General features: G+C 43.5%; 1 protein-coding gene across 10 annotated transcripts in view; it reads left to right on the top strand.

The window, feature by feature from the left end:
• LOC136715666 (calcium/calmodulin-dependent protein kinase type II subunit gamma) overlaps nucleotides 1-13,584 on the top strand; it is a 97,905-nt gene that overhangs the window by 74,268 nt on the left and 10,053 nt on the right. For 4 of the 10 annotated variants that reach the window (XM_066693007.1, XM_066693010.1, XM_066693008.1 and 1 more), the window contains 4 exons: nucleotides 7,657-7,731; nucleotides 10,121-10,165; nucleotides 10,343-10,388; nucleotides 12,519-12,623. In XM_066693007.1, coding sequence (XP_066549104.1) covers nucleotides 7,657-7,731; nucleotides 10,121-10,165; nucleotides 10,343-10,388; nucleotides 12,519-12,623 — 271 coding nt within the window. The remainder of the gene's footprint in view (nucleotides 1-7,656; nucleotides 7,732-10,120; nucleotides 10,166-10,342; nucleotides 10,389-12,518; nucleotides 12,624-13,584) is intronic. The other 6 variants (XM_066693009.1, XM_066693011.1, XM_066693012.1 and 3 more) reach the window with 3 other exon arrangements.

Below are 13,584 nucleotides of genomic sequence, written 5' to 3' on the forward strand. Positions count from 1 at the left end.
CATATATTTTGTTCTCCTATGTATATGAGCTGGCTTGGGCCCGTGGTTGAGGAGATTGTGTACGAGCCAAACGCCATGACTACAGGTGCCTGTGTAATCCTAGCCTCCGCCAAAACGAGCAAGACGCCGCTCTCGGTGGGAACGCTGTGAATGCATAATGGAGTACGATTTCCTGGCACCTCGTCCTGTCACTTTCTCACTTGCTACAAAGAGGAGAAAAAAAATTAGTGACAAACACCACATGGACGGTAAACTCTGCAAGTGCTGCAAAATGATCTGTTGATTCTTATTTCTTTTTTTGAATTCCCCAGTGGTGCACCTAACCGTGTTGGTGTGCAATTAAGTAGGGTGTTGTTATCAGTTTTTACACACCTTCTGACACATGGGTACTTGCCACTGTGTGAAACGGTTTCTCATAAACAACTTCAGGATCACCTACCCACGGTGAGGACATGGGGACTGAAGTTATATTTTTATTTACATACTGTGTGTGTGTGTGTGTGTGTGTAAATAGTAGTAATTAATATCATGTTAGGAATCAGATTTGCATGTAATTTAATCTCTTGCCCGGAGTCAGTTGCCTCGTTACCATCATACAATTCTCTGAGTGCCTAAACCACTCTCACAACCATTGTCTTGTAATTAATACACAGCCTGTAATAGGAAGTACAAAGCAGGTCCACTTGAGACTATAATAATAATAATAATAAAAACATTGGCTTGCATATGCATATGCCTCTCTCAGGTCAGCACTAGAAAGAGCTTGACTTTGTTAGCTTTGAAACCCCTCTGCGGTAGGAGACAGCATTAAAACCAGCAGGTGTCTTATCTCCGACGAGAGAGGCGTTGTGATCAATGTCTCGGCGAAAGGCTGGATCGCTGCACGTGCCCAGTCCAGCACAGGTGTTTTATTGGCGCCCGGTTATTCCCACTCACTGCAGCGCTGGAATTTACTGCCTATTATATGTTGTGTGTGTCTAAGGCACGAGGGGGGTGGGAATTCTCAATCCAAAAACATCACTAAACTTTTGTGCTTTTTTTTTTCTTCTCAGCACTTGGATGATGTGGAACTAAGAAATAGTACCACATCTGTTGTTTTCTGTGTGACTATGATGTATTGTATTTGCTGACTATTCTATTCATAAACACTACTGGAGATTTAGGGCAGAGCATACCATTTTGCTTCCAGAAATATTTTCCTTTCCTTTTTTTTCTTTTTGTTCTTTGCGATTTCGTTTTCTTTTTCTTTAGTTTTTTTTTTTTTGCAGGGATAAGAACCACGTGTTCTTCACAAAACATACATTAAAAAAAACATTTATTTTGATCCTCGTGAAGAACCCCCTTCCCTATCCTCTGTTCTTCATTCATCCTTTTGAAAGATCTTGTCCTCCGTTTTTTGTTCGTTTTTTCTGTCAACTCTTCTAACCAGCAGCTGTTTTTTTGTTTGTTTTTGCATTTGTTTTTTTCTTTTTATTTTCCTGTTCTCTCTTCCTTTCTGTTTTGATCTGTTCAGAAAAGGAAGTCCAGTTCCAGTGTTTATTTAATGGTGAGATCTGTTTGGTGTCTTTTCTCTCTCTTGGTGAGATGAAGAGGGATTGTTTTGGGGGTTGTCTTGTTGTTGGAAATCCATCGACTCAGTTCATCTGACATCTGCCCTCCGCCCTGTGCCGACCCCCTCCCTTCCTCCCCTTATACCACACACGCGCACAAACACACACCCTCCCACGGTCCCATTTGCCTACATCACCACACCCGTCCACTGCTTTTGTCAGCCTCTATCACTCATCAACACTCTGGACAAACCGCTAGGCCAAGCTCTCCTGCCCCCTGTCCGACTGCCTGCCCAGCCCCAGCATCGCAGCACGGAGATTTCTGCTGGAATTAGTCCCTGTCTTATTTCACTGATAACTGATAACTACAACTAGTCAGGTAGTGCCAAGAACACAAAGATGCTGATTGACTATAAAAAATCTGAAGACCTTAAGTGGTCTACGACACAACTGTCGTCATCCCCCCAAACCACATAGAGATGTCAGTTACAAAAGTTTTTTTTACATTTCTGGTGCTTTTAAAGATGCACTGAAATAGTTATCTCTCAGAAAAGCCTCATCCTACTTTCCCAGATTCCTTTGCCTGGTGACAAATACAGGAAGTGCTGGCTTCCAAGTGATGGTAGCCTGGCTCACGGCAGAAGGCTTGGCCTAGCAACGGGGGAGGGGCGTTGATTTTTTATTATTATTATTTTTGGTTTTCTTTGGTTTGAACTTGATTTTGATTACATTGATTTCCATATATTTTGAGTTTCTAGTTTTAAAAAGAGCTGTCTCATTTTTCCCTTTTTTTGTTTTACCATCTTGATTTTCGGCCAATATTATGTAGCAATCAGATGGAAGAAGAAGATTTTTACAATATATGTGTGTATATATATATATATGTATATGTATATATATATATATATATATATATATATATATATATATGTATATATGTATATATATATGTATATGTATATATGTATATATATATATGTATATGTATATATGTATATATATATATATGTATATGTATATATATATATATATATATATATATATATATATATATATATATGTGTGTGTATCAGTATATATACATATATATGAAAGAAGATTTGAAGGTGATGCACAGCTTCTTACCAAGTCTATAAAAACCGATGTAAAAAAAAAAAAAAGAAATTCTTTATCAAGATAATTTTACCGGGGATATTTCTCCCATTTATCCAAGCTGAAAGTGCTAACTCGGATCAGACCAAGACACAGCATGCATTTACATCATTCACCACACAGAGACCATCTCAGACCTCATGTGGATTTATCTGCAGCCACATCTTGCGCTGCTGTGGCAGATGCTGTATTATTGGGCTCTTTCCCACTTTAAACTCCTGAGCTGCAGCAGTGGTCCCTGTTTAAAAAACTGTTACCAAGCATCTTGAAAGTCCCATAGTATTCCAGGGATGGAAATAAGACCTAGATAGACACACAACAAGGGTGTTTAAAATAAAATGTAAGCTATTTGCTTTTTGCATCATCAGTTACATTTGTACATAACCTGGCAGCTCCTATAATCTTGTTCAACTGACTAGATCAACCTACTAGTCTTTTTCCCATCCCTGGATTCTTACTTTTTCTTTTCTATCAGTTTAATACTATGGGATTTTGAAACTGTACATTTTTGCATCTGTGTGCTTTTTTTCTCCTCTGTCGTCGGTGCGGGACAAGTGAGTGAACCCCAGCAGGGACGGAGTTGTGAGGAGAACCTTCATTCATACAAATGTTTTATAGGCTCTGGTGATCGCAATCCCTCAACAGCTGTGTACGTCCACCCCCTAATCTGGAAATGGGCATTTGCACATCTGGAGGATCGGGACGTTTTGCTGTGACTTTTGTAACTTGGAGAGAGCGACTAAATGAAAAGCATCACCCAGCGGCTCTGTCCGCTCCTCTGCAGTAAATCAACCACAGCAGGACTCTTGGGGGCGAATTAAGGAATGGATACTCTTCTGACGAACAACTGATGTTCATGAGGGCTGTCCGAGCTCATGCAAAAGCACATCCCCGACTGGCAAGAGCTCACTAAAGCAGAAGGATATCTGCAGCTGGACAACACTGCTCAGTCTTTTCTTTCCAGTCCTAGGCTTCTGCCGTGTTAAAGGGAAGCTATATGTAATTATTCTTGTTAGGGACTAATTTATTTTGCATATTGGTGTAGGAATACGCCATATGCAACAGGAGCGCTAAGGTAATTGTGGGAGGGGCCCTTGCTAAATTAAGTCCCTATCTAGCATTTGTTTATATTTGATTGAGCTATGTAGGTAGTCATGTAGGGTGAACAGATGGTGATAAGTCACTACAGGTAGGGGGGATTGACCTGCACGGTAGTCATGCATAGTTTTGGATTTATATAGAGAAATATAGGGGGTTTTGGCAGTTAGCGCCCTAGAGAGTCAAGCTACCCCATCGCTTTCCGCACAATCTGTTCTGAGAAGACATGTTGGAGTCTTTCTTGAAAGTCGTTACATTGGTGTTAGCAGTGGGATGATGAGCAACCATGCCCGCTGGACAGAAGGAGACTGTTGAGTTGCTGGCTCGGAGGTTGGAGGAGGGCAGGGAGGATGAGTACCGCTGCCAGACGGGATGACTGCGGCGAAGGCACAGAGACAGTGCCGTTATTGGGTGGCCTTCAAGGAGGGCCTCCTGGTCACCAAGAGAGACTGGAGAATCTGGTTTTAACAGGGGGATGAGCTGTGGTGTGGAGGCAAGACGGAGATTGACGCGGAGGGTTGGTTCGTCGGGGTACAACTAAGGCGGAGGCACCAGCCTACAATTCAACATGGGGCCCAAGAGTCGATAGGATCCTGGAGAGTCCCTTCTAAATGAAGTCCCTATCATGCGTTTATTTATATTTAATTGGGAATGTGGATGGGTGAACATGTGGGGATATGTGAACTACCGGCAGGTGGGTTGAACCTGCACAGTAGCCACACATAGTTGTGGATTTATACAGAGGATTGTGGGGGTTTTGGGAGTTGGTGCCCAGGAAAGTGGAGCTACCCCATCGCTTTCCACACAGTCTACGACGTGGATATTTTTTTACCCTAATACAGTTATGCAATATCACAGTGGTATAACCAAGGTTGCTGGAGAAGTGTATGGATTATGGGTGGACACTGGATTCCTCCACTTACGTCATAATACCTTTCTGAAGACAGATCTGCTGCCAGGTGAAATGGTACAGAACACTGTGTAAACAGCCGCATCTCATGTTAGAACTTGCAAGAGAGTTCAAATTCACCAAAAGGCATGAAGTTGCAGCGGAAAAGAGACTTCTCAAGGATCCTATTAAAGCCATCTAAGATTAACAAGGAAGCAGACTGTAAAGCACAAGAAAATATTTTGAAAAGTCTACGTTCAACCATTTGAGCGGTCAATCTGGACAAAAGAAGACTAGTACACAGATCTGAAAGTGGACCTGCTTTCCCGTGTATCATTTGGTCACGAACAGAGCATGTCTGTTGGATCATGACAGATAACAGGACATAATTTCAGTACTGCTGCCTTGGACCACCTCTCAGTCTTGGCAGATTACCGTTGGTTGCATGACAACTGTGTAGACCACCCTCTAGACTGCTGGGAAGGTTCAGTTAATGGCATGCATCTAAAATACTCTCATCCCAGTATGCTTGCTATTCCTGGTCTCTGTGTCTCCTCAATATGATCTCACTCTGCTGGAAGCAGTTTCCACTCTTGCTGTAGCTGCCCAAGAAGGACTGCACTTCTTCAGAGTTCTTCTTCATTACTCTACAGTATATTTCCTCGGTGTGCATAGGAAAGTGTGAATCAAAATCCAGATTCAGCTGGAATCCACAAAGTATATAGGAAACTAAATCTGTGGGTTAAATTTAATATTTCCAAAAACAATGTAGCAATAGGCACAAACCATTTGTGTTTCTGTTTTTTATTATGAAAAGATAAGACTTTATCATAAAGTAATAAGATCCTGTATTACAAATAATCATGCAGACTTTCTTTTGCAAGTCTAGGGCGGACCACCTGTAGTAAACGTGCACATTAGTTCAGGTTAAGCCTCCTGAATTGATGAGAGATCTCTGTGTCTTCAGGTTTTAGTGCATGTGTTGTTATGTTTTGTTGTTTTTTTATTTTTTTTACAGCTAGCTTTTGGGAAGAGTTTTTTTCCTTATCCCTCTAATTTACAGCGTACAGAGATGCACCAAGCAGCCTCCGGGGTGGTGGATAGTAATGTGTAATTGCCTGTTAGAAAATCCTTAAAAGCCCTAGACATTTACTTGCCCTGCACTTTGGGTGAGGGCTGCCGTTCTGCCATTTCGAATATAGGCCGCATAAAGAACGTCTGCACTTTAAGCTTTAAAAGGTTTTTTGAAACCGCTATTTCCCAGACATTGATAGTTTATCTCTTTATTTTATTTTAAAAGAACCATTATTTTTTCTTTCAGCTCATTAGCTGTAGCAGGGTTGAGAGTTTGAGGCCAATAAACAGGCTGTGGGAATGCTGGGACTAAACAGAGCCCACAGTTGTTTTGTAAAGGGCCATTGGAAATCTCTGTTTGAATGTCATATACAAATAAACAGAACTAAACAGATCCTTTGCATCTTGCAAGACACTTCGTACAATCTCTTCAGTCCTAAATTTGAAAGAAAAAAACCTTGAAAAACACATTAATCACTTGTGGGCAAAATAAATAAAAACTCAAAAGTTGCGTACTGACATAAAGAATGTGTGTAAAATGCAGTACTAGCTGGCATAAACCTAGGGACATGTTCTATAGCTCTCTTTTATTATTATTATTATTATTATTATTATTATTATTATTATTATTATATATTTATTTTTCTTTTGTATTTTGCTTTTCAATTAATCGTCAAGCCAGTCCATTAACGACAGCATGTTTCAAATGGACTTCTAGACCTCCATCCCACAGTACAGCAAGTGGCTGTTAAACCGCACCTTTGGACAGGGACCCCAAATTAATTAATCCTCATGCTTAATTCAACCAAACTCAGAATTTAACATTAATCTTAACAAGGGTTTCTGCAAAGGCTTTGTTTGTAAGGCAGTGTGAGGGAGCTATACCCTCTGTTCACACTGAAAATGAAGTTGTATTTAGTCTTGTGTTCAGTGACTGCTAGAGCAATGTTTAAACTTGTTTTGTCATTAAGTTACCTTTGATTAAGTCATGAAGACATGATTACAGGTGGGCTGGTGACTGGTGGACAGTGGAATAACACCATCTTATTGACATAGGCCTGTTCATCCTCCTCTTCACTTCCATCTGATGTGGTTAGGGCTGGGGGGGACATGTGATTTGAGTATTAAAGTTGTATAGAGTTTCTAAACTTTGCGTTTTTGTATTCTGTCTAGAAAATTGATTGTGTGTGCTCTCTCTCTATAACCCTGAAGAATATAGACACCAAAAGCAACACAACCCACACTCCTGAGTATTGCTTTTAACAATAGTCACTGCCATAAGATTCACAGGCAGATAAACCTGTCTGGAAATCAAAAATAAAATAAAATCCTCACCAAACATTTTGAGGCAGTGAATATGCACTGCAAGGAAACTCTAAAATCACAATTCTCATCTGGTCTGAAAGAGGACATGCATCCAGACACGTACGTACACACACATACACCTACAATATATAGTGTTGATTGAAACACTTACAAGCACAGGCCTGAAAAGCCATGCATTCTTGGGACACCCACACATAGACGCACAGACACTAACACACACAGATGCACACACCTTCCCACTGTTCCTGTTAAATGTGAAATTCCGGCCGTCGACGAATTCAGCCCAATGCTGGGAGCTAAGGTTCCAGGTCATGTTGTCACACTGCCTCTTGTTGTACCAGAGGACTGGGGTGGGATCTTCTGGTTGTCCCTGCCTTTCTGCTCTGTGACAGCAGGAGGCACTGGTTCCTCTGGTCGAGGGGCGGGACTTCTGGGGTGGGTAGTCGAGAGACTCTGGCATGACCTGACCACCTGGCTTCCAGAATGGATTGTGTATTAGGCCCAAAACGTGTGGTTGCGTTTTTTTCTCTAAAAACAATCATTTTGTGTTTGTTTTTTTTTGCCCAGCCGCAGACAAACAACAGTAAAAACAGTGTAGTAAGCAGCAGCAAAGACAGCAGCATTTCATCCTCCGCACCAATGGTATCTCATCTAAACTTGGTTTATTTCCTTGTTTTTTCTTACTGACATTGTTCTGTTTTTCGTTTGTTTAGTTTGCTTTTTAGTTTTCTTTCTTTTTTGTTTTCTTTTTTCTGTTTGTTTGTTTTTAATTACTACCCCCTTGTTCTGTTTCTACCCCCTCCTTCCCCTCTTTCACCTTCATTTGGAACTGTGTGATATGGAAAACATTTAGATTCTTTGAACGAACGCAACTGGTTTGCATCCTGTGACCCCAATCTGGTTCCTTTTTTACTGAGCCACAAAAATATTTAATTTGGCCCCAAATCTATGGCAAACAACCCCACAGTGTTTTGGAAGGAAACTAAGCCGGAAAAACATATTGTTTCGACACAGCGGTCGCCTTCAGTGTTTTCTCAGTCCCAGCCTGTGTGAGTTGTGCATGTAGTCTTGTCACCTACAACCTGCTTGTAGCGGAAAAGCAATTTGGCATTACACAAAGCTGAACGCCATTGACATCTGAAGGAAGCCAGTCTCTGCCTGCTTAGATGGCGCAGTTAATTCAGGGGGACCCTGTGAGAAAATCGTGAACGCGTCTGTGTGGTCAAAACGTTTGGTTTCCTTCGCCCCGAGTGGGAGTCATCGGAGCCGAACTGGGAAATAGTAGGGCAAAAAAACTGCTATGGGTGCAAAACGTTTTAATCCACCTGTAAAACTGAAGCCAGAATTGTCAGGAAACAGAATATTACAGTTGCAATGAAGATGCAGTCTCCCACATGATAGGAAAAATATTAAATAAATAATGTTTAATGTATGATTGGCACTATCAAAGCTGGGCTGCCATTTTAACCAACAGCACTTGAATTTCTGGGTGTGTTCAACACTTTTAACTGCAAGTACATAACTGAAGCATAGATTTGAAACGTTTAGCTGTCAGTAGGCTCCCCGCCACCGACTTTACTCAATCTTAGCCTCATGCCAAAATGCAGCAGTCATTCATTAGCCAATCAGTACAGTACAGCACAGCTTAGCTAAGGAACCGTACTGTCATCGTTTTGGGGAAAGACTCCAAATGTGCCACTGTGAGATCTGTGCGTTTGTGGATGGTCGGCTACTGAATACATTGCACCAATTTCTTGACTTTCACACATATAGACTTCTGCAGTTACGATTATTTTATCTTGAACATCTCCTCTGCTTCATAAGCCGTACTTAAAAACACTTAGTCTGCAGCTCATAAAGCCTGCACATGCTCAGTCTGCTATGCAACAGGAGTCTTAGATTTACCTCGTTGATAGACCCAAGTTGGGTCTTCTTGGTTGGTCTCATTTGTCTCACCAGACTGGTGTGTACTTGCTTTTAAACGTGTATCATGATAATGTTGGATTAAGACTGGGGCAAGGGTGTGTTTACAGCCTTTTGGGTGTTTTCCTACAGGGGAAGCTCACTTCCTTTATTTTGGTGTTCTCCTGTCTGCTTTGTGCCTTGATGTGCTGATCATACTGGGGAAAAACGAGTCTACAGTATTGTAAAAAAGGGCTCTCCTTGCGTGTTCCCACAGAGGTGTCAACTTAATTTGTTGGTCCTTTTCTTTCTCTCATTGTTTTAGTCTATTTAGACTTTTTGACTTATAACCTTTTTCATATGTGCGTTTGGCACAAGCCCAAAACCAAAACTTCGGGGACTGCATCTTTGTGTCTCTATGTCATGTATTTTAGATAAGCTTACTGTGAGTGAGATCTTGCACAGTATGTGTGTGTGTGTGTGTGTGTGTGTGGGAGGGGTGACAGGACAGTGTGCTGAGGGTGCCTGGCTGTGATGCAGTGCTGAAACCAGACGCTTGCGAGAAAGGGCGTGCGCAGCCCTGGCGACAGCGCCCCAGCTATACACAGTGCCTGTCAGCAGTGCTGGGAGGAAGGGAGCGGGAGATTGGGATTCAGAAACCAGCCACTGCCCCACAGCCCCTTCCCCTTAAACTACAGACGTTTCAAACCTGTTTGTTTTGTTGTCATCACTATCTTTTGAAATGTAGTGGTTTTGGCATAGCATTCTCCTTATATCTCTCCACTTCTTTCAGCACCTCTTTCCCTCCAAATCACTTAAACTTATATATAGATATATGTATGTATATATAGTTACTCCTGGCTAATATGAACAGTATTGTTATTCTTATTGTAACTTCCTCCAAATTTGACCCCCACCCCACCTCCAACCACCTCCACACACCCCATAGCACCTTGACGTCTGCCCCCACCCCCCCTCCCCCAGTCTGTCTCTGTAGTGTGGGGGCTCCCGCTCTCTGCTGGAGCGCTCCTGTGTTAAGTGCTGGCTGGGGGTGGTCTCAGCGTACTCTTGCTGGGCGCATCCCCCTCAGCCAGTGCCCTTGAGCTAAACTGTCTCCTGCTTCCTCTAGGAACCACAGACAACTGTTGTGCACAACCCTGTTGACGGTATCAAGGTAAGACTCTGCGTTTTGGCTCTGCGTGACGTATTGATTCGGGGGGACACAAATCCAGCTGCTTGGTTTTGAGCACAAGCTGAACACCAAGATAGCGTGTTATGTCATTAGTCATTAGTGATGGTGTTGTTGCTCGGGACGGGGAGACTGACGCGCTGCCTGTTTGTGTCTCTGCAGGGATCAACGGAGAGCTGCAACACAACGGAAGAGGAGGACATGAAAGGTAGGGGCCAATCTCAGACAGCAGTGACCTCCGCCCCCTGAACCCCTGCTCCAGTGCCAGCGGGCATCCTGTTCTCCAGTGGGCTGCTCTTATGGAACTCGGCACATACGTTTTTACTTCATTAAAACATTACAGGACCCGTTGTGTTTCAGTCTTCCTGGACTCAATAGCTGCCGTAAGCAGGAGCACGAATGCTAGTCTGCAGGAGATGCAGATCAGATCTTAGACCAGACCTTTTGGATATCACTGATGGCTGACATAAGCTGGAAAATAGTGTGCCCTCTTAAATCAGCCAGGGCAATTCTCCTTTACCAACGAAATCAACCCAAAATTCTCTATGTCGCTTGCTTGATCCAAGCTGCTTCAGTGACAACTCAGAGCCAGAATCTCCCAGAGCGCTCTCTGTCTCTCTCTCTCTTTCTTTTTCTGGCTTCCATCCCTTGCTAAGCAGTGCAACTGGAAGAGACAAAAGTGTCTGTTGAAAATCAAGCTGATATATAATGCAGAGAATCCATGTTTTATGCCTCCTTGATGCTTTAATTGTGCTTGGAGTTCTGCAAGAAGATCCCATTGTAGTGAAAAAGTGGAAATTAGGAAAAGTGATGTATCATTGTGAGAGTCTCCTATGATGAACCTGAGATTAATTAACTTGTGGAGCGACGTTTGGGAGTTTAGATTAGTGTTCACTTTTGTGGCAGCTAATTATCTCAAGGGCCTTGGAAGTGGAGGTGCAGCCTGTCAAAAGCAAAGACAAACAGTCCAGTCGGTGGCCAGCCACTAGGGACCCAGTGCGGTTGACCGGACATTGATTTTACTAGTATGACGTTCCCCGACTTACATAAGGGTTTCGTTCCACAACTCTCTATGTAAGTTGTTTTTTGCGTCCGTTAGAAACGCACAACTTCCTCTTTATGTTTCCGACATAAAATTTTGATGTAATTAATGTAGATCCTATCAGACTTCTTGTTTTGCTTGGCTGGGTAGTAGCCAAGTTGATGTTGATGTTGATGATTGATGTTGGAGTCAATCACATGAAGTTCCCAAATTATTTCTCCTCCCTATTGAGGGGGAAGCTTTTACCAAGGCAAATTAAAGTACCGTAAACTACCTATTGTATTTATTATTATTATTATTATTATTATTATTGTGTATGTCCCAGACTGTATGGATGTACATAACGGCTAACTACTTCCTTTACTGCTAACGTAAATGGAATTCGAGCTTATGCGTCTAACATTGCTGCTGTGTGATTGGCTGCAGCCATTGCACACAGGTCATGGGTGCTGGAAGCTTGGACTGCCCATTCATGGGCCCAGTGTAGCTGTGCTGGTGCAGCATTGCATTTTGGAATGCATGCTGGGAATGTTTTGAAGGCCAGGGCACTGTTGAGCCCAGCTAACAATCTGTGTCCGATCTTTGTGACGGATGCGGGTGGTAACATGATACATTTTGTTGTACAAAATTTAATTTGCTAGACCGCTAACAAAATCAGATGTGTTATCTGATAGGGCTGGACATGTGTCAAACAAGTAGGAAGTAGTACCCTCTTCTCCGGTACTTATTTTGGCAACTCATGCAGTGTGAACCGGGAACCGGGGCCCCTTCGAAAGAACACAGGCAGTCTTAGGAGTCAGTGTGCTGCAAACTTGGCCAGACCATTTCTTCCTTGAAAGACTGTTTTGGCAACGTAGAGAAGTGCAAAATTGTGTTAATCTCTGTGTAGGTTGAACTGTGTAACTAGGATTTAATTACTTACTTACTTACTGACTCACCTACCTACTCCTTTCCTACGTAAGTCCTTGCTGGGATGGGAATCAGACTCCCATTGCACAACAGATTTTGAGATTTTAGGAGTTGTCAGAAAAAATCCGAACTGGAAGATTAGAACAGGGATCTCAACAGAGTCCTCATGCACAGGAGGAGCAATAGGGGACCTAGCGTCTCGGCTTTCAGTCCTGGCACAGTCGCCGGCGTCTGTTCGGGGACAGTGGTGGTCCCACAATGTATGTTGAAGACAGGAAGGGTGTGCGGTGTAGAAAGGGGGTTGGATGGTGGGTGGAGGAGTGTGACGAAGTGTGTCTTGTATTTCAACACTATTGTGTTTCTTTTTGGCTGGGCCGGCGGCGGCAGTGTCTGGCCGTGGCACTAGCAGCGACAGCGCGGTGGTGAGCCAGGGCAGCGCCGCGACTGAGGAGCTGACAGTGCAGGTGGGATCCCCTCAGTGTCCGCCAGCCAGTAAGTGTTCAGCCTGCCTCCTACCCACAACTCCCTGGCACAGCCCCCCTCCCCTGTGCCTCTGCTCTGATCACCCTCCTGCCCCGCCACCCCTTCCCCCTTCCTGTCTTGTCCTGCCCACTCCCACTTCCTTAACTCAAAGAGAATACTGCCCCCTCACCTCAACTCCTACCCCACTTCTGTCCAAACTTCCCTCTCTCTCTCTCATCCATAGATTTTAAGACTGCATCCCCTCAAGATCCACACCTCCCACCCTCCGTGGGTTCACAAGGGCCCTCGTCTGGGTGTCCTCCTACTCTGTAGACCAGCTGGCAAACTTATCCACAACCCTACTCACCCCACCACCCCCTGGCTTCTGGACCTTCTCCTTTCAGTGTCTCTCTCTCTCTCTGCCCATCTGCCAGGGCTACCCCATATCCCAATGCATTTCTCCATACAACCTTCACTCGCCCTTCATCCATCTCCTGAGCTTTGAGCACTTCCTGACCTGGAATGTCATTCTGAAGCCTCATACATTTTCTCTCCATGGCTCCATTCTCCGAATCTCTCTGTCTGATCTCCTACAGTCTTGCATGTCTGTTTGATCTCCTTTCCCCATTCCAGTGTTGTGGATCTCTCTCCATCTCTCCTTTGGACATGTGTTCTCTGTTAAGACTAATCTGAGATCCTGGAATCATGACCACAATCCTCCCTCATCATTTTCTTCACCTCCCATAGTTCTGCAGCCTGTGGTGCCATCCTGTATCCCCCTAACATCTTGCTCAATCTAACACAGTTCCTTTATCTACCGAACATCTAACATGTTTTGATCATCAATCCTTCGGCCTCCTCATAATGCATCCAGGAACATCTGTCCTCGGCCTGCTTTCACCAGCATCTGTCCATGCCCTCCACCCCACCACAGCAACCCATCCCTCCTCGCTCACACAAAACCCTGGTCTCCTTCTTCATTTCAATTTCC

This window comes from Amia ocellicauda, chromosome 20 (genome assembly GCF_036373705.1).
Source record: "Amia ocellicauda isolate fAmiCal2 chromosome 20, fAmiCal2.hap1, whole genome shotgun sequence".
Lineage (NCBI taxonomy): Eukaryota > Metazoa > Chordata > Actinopteri > Amiiformes > Amiidae > Amia > Amia ocellicauda.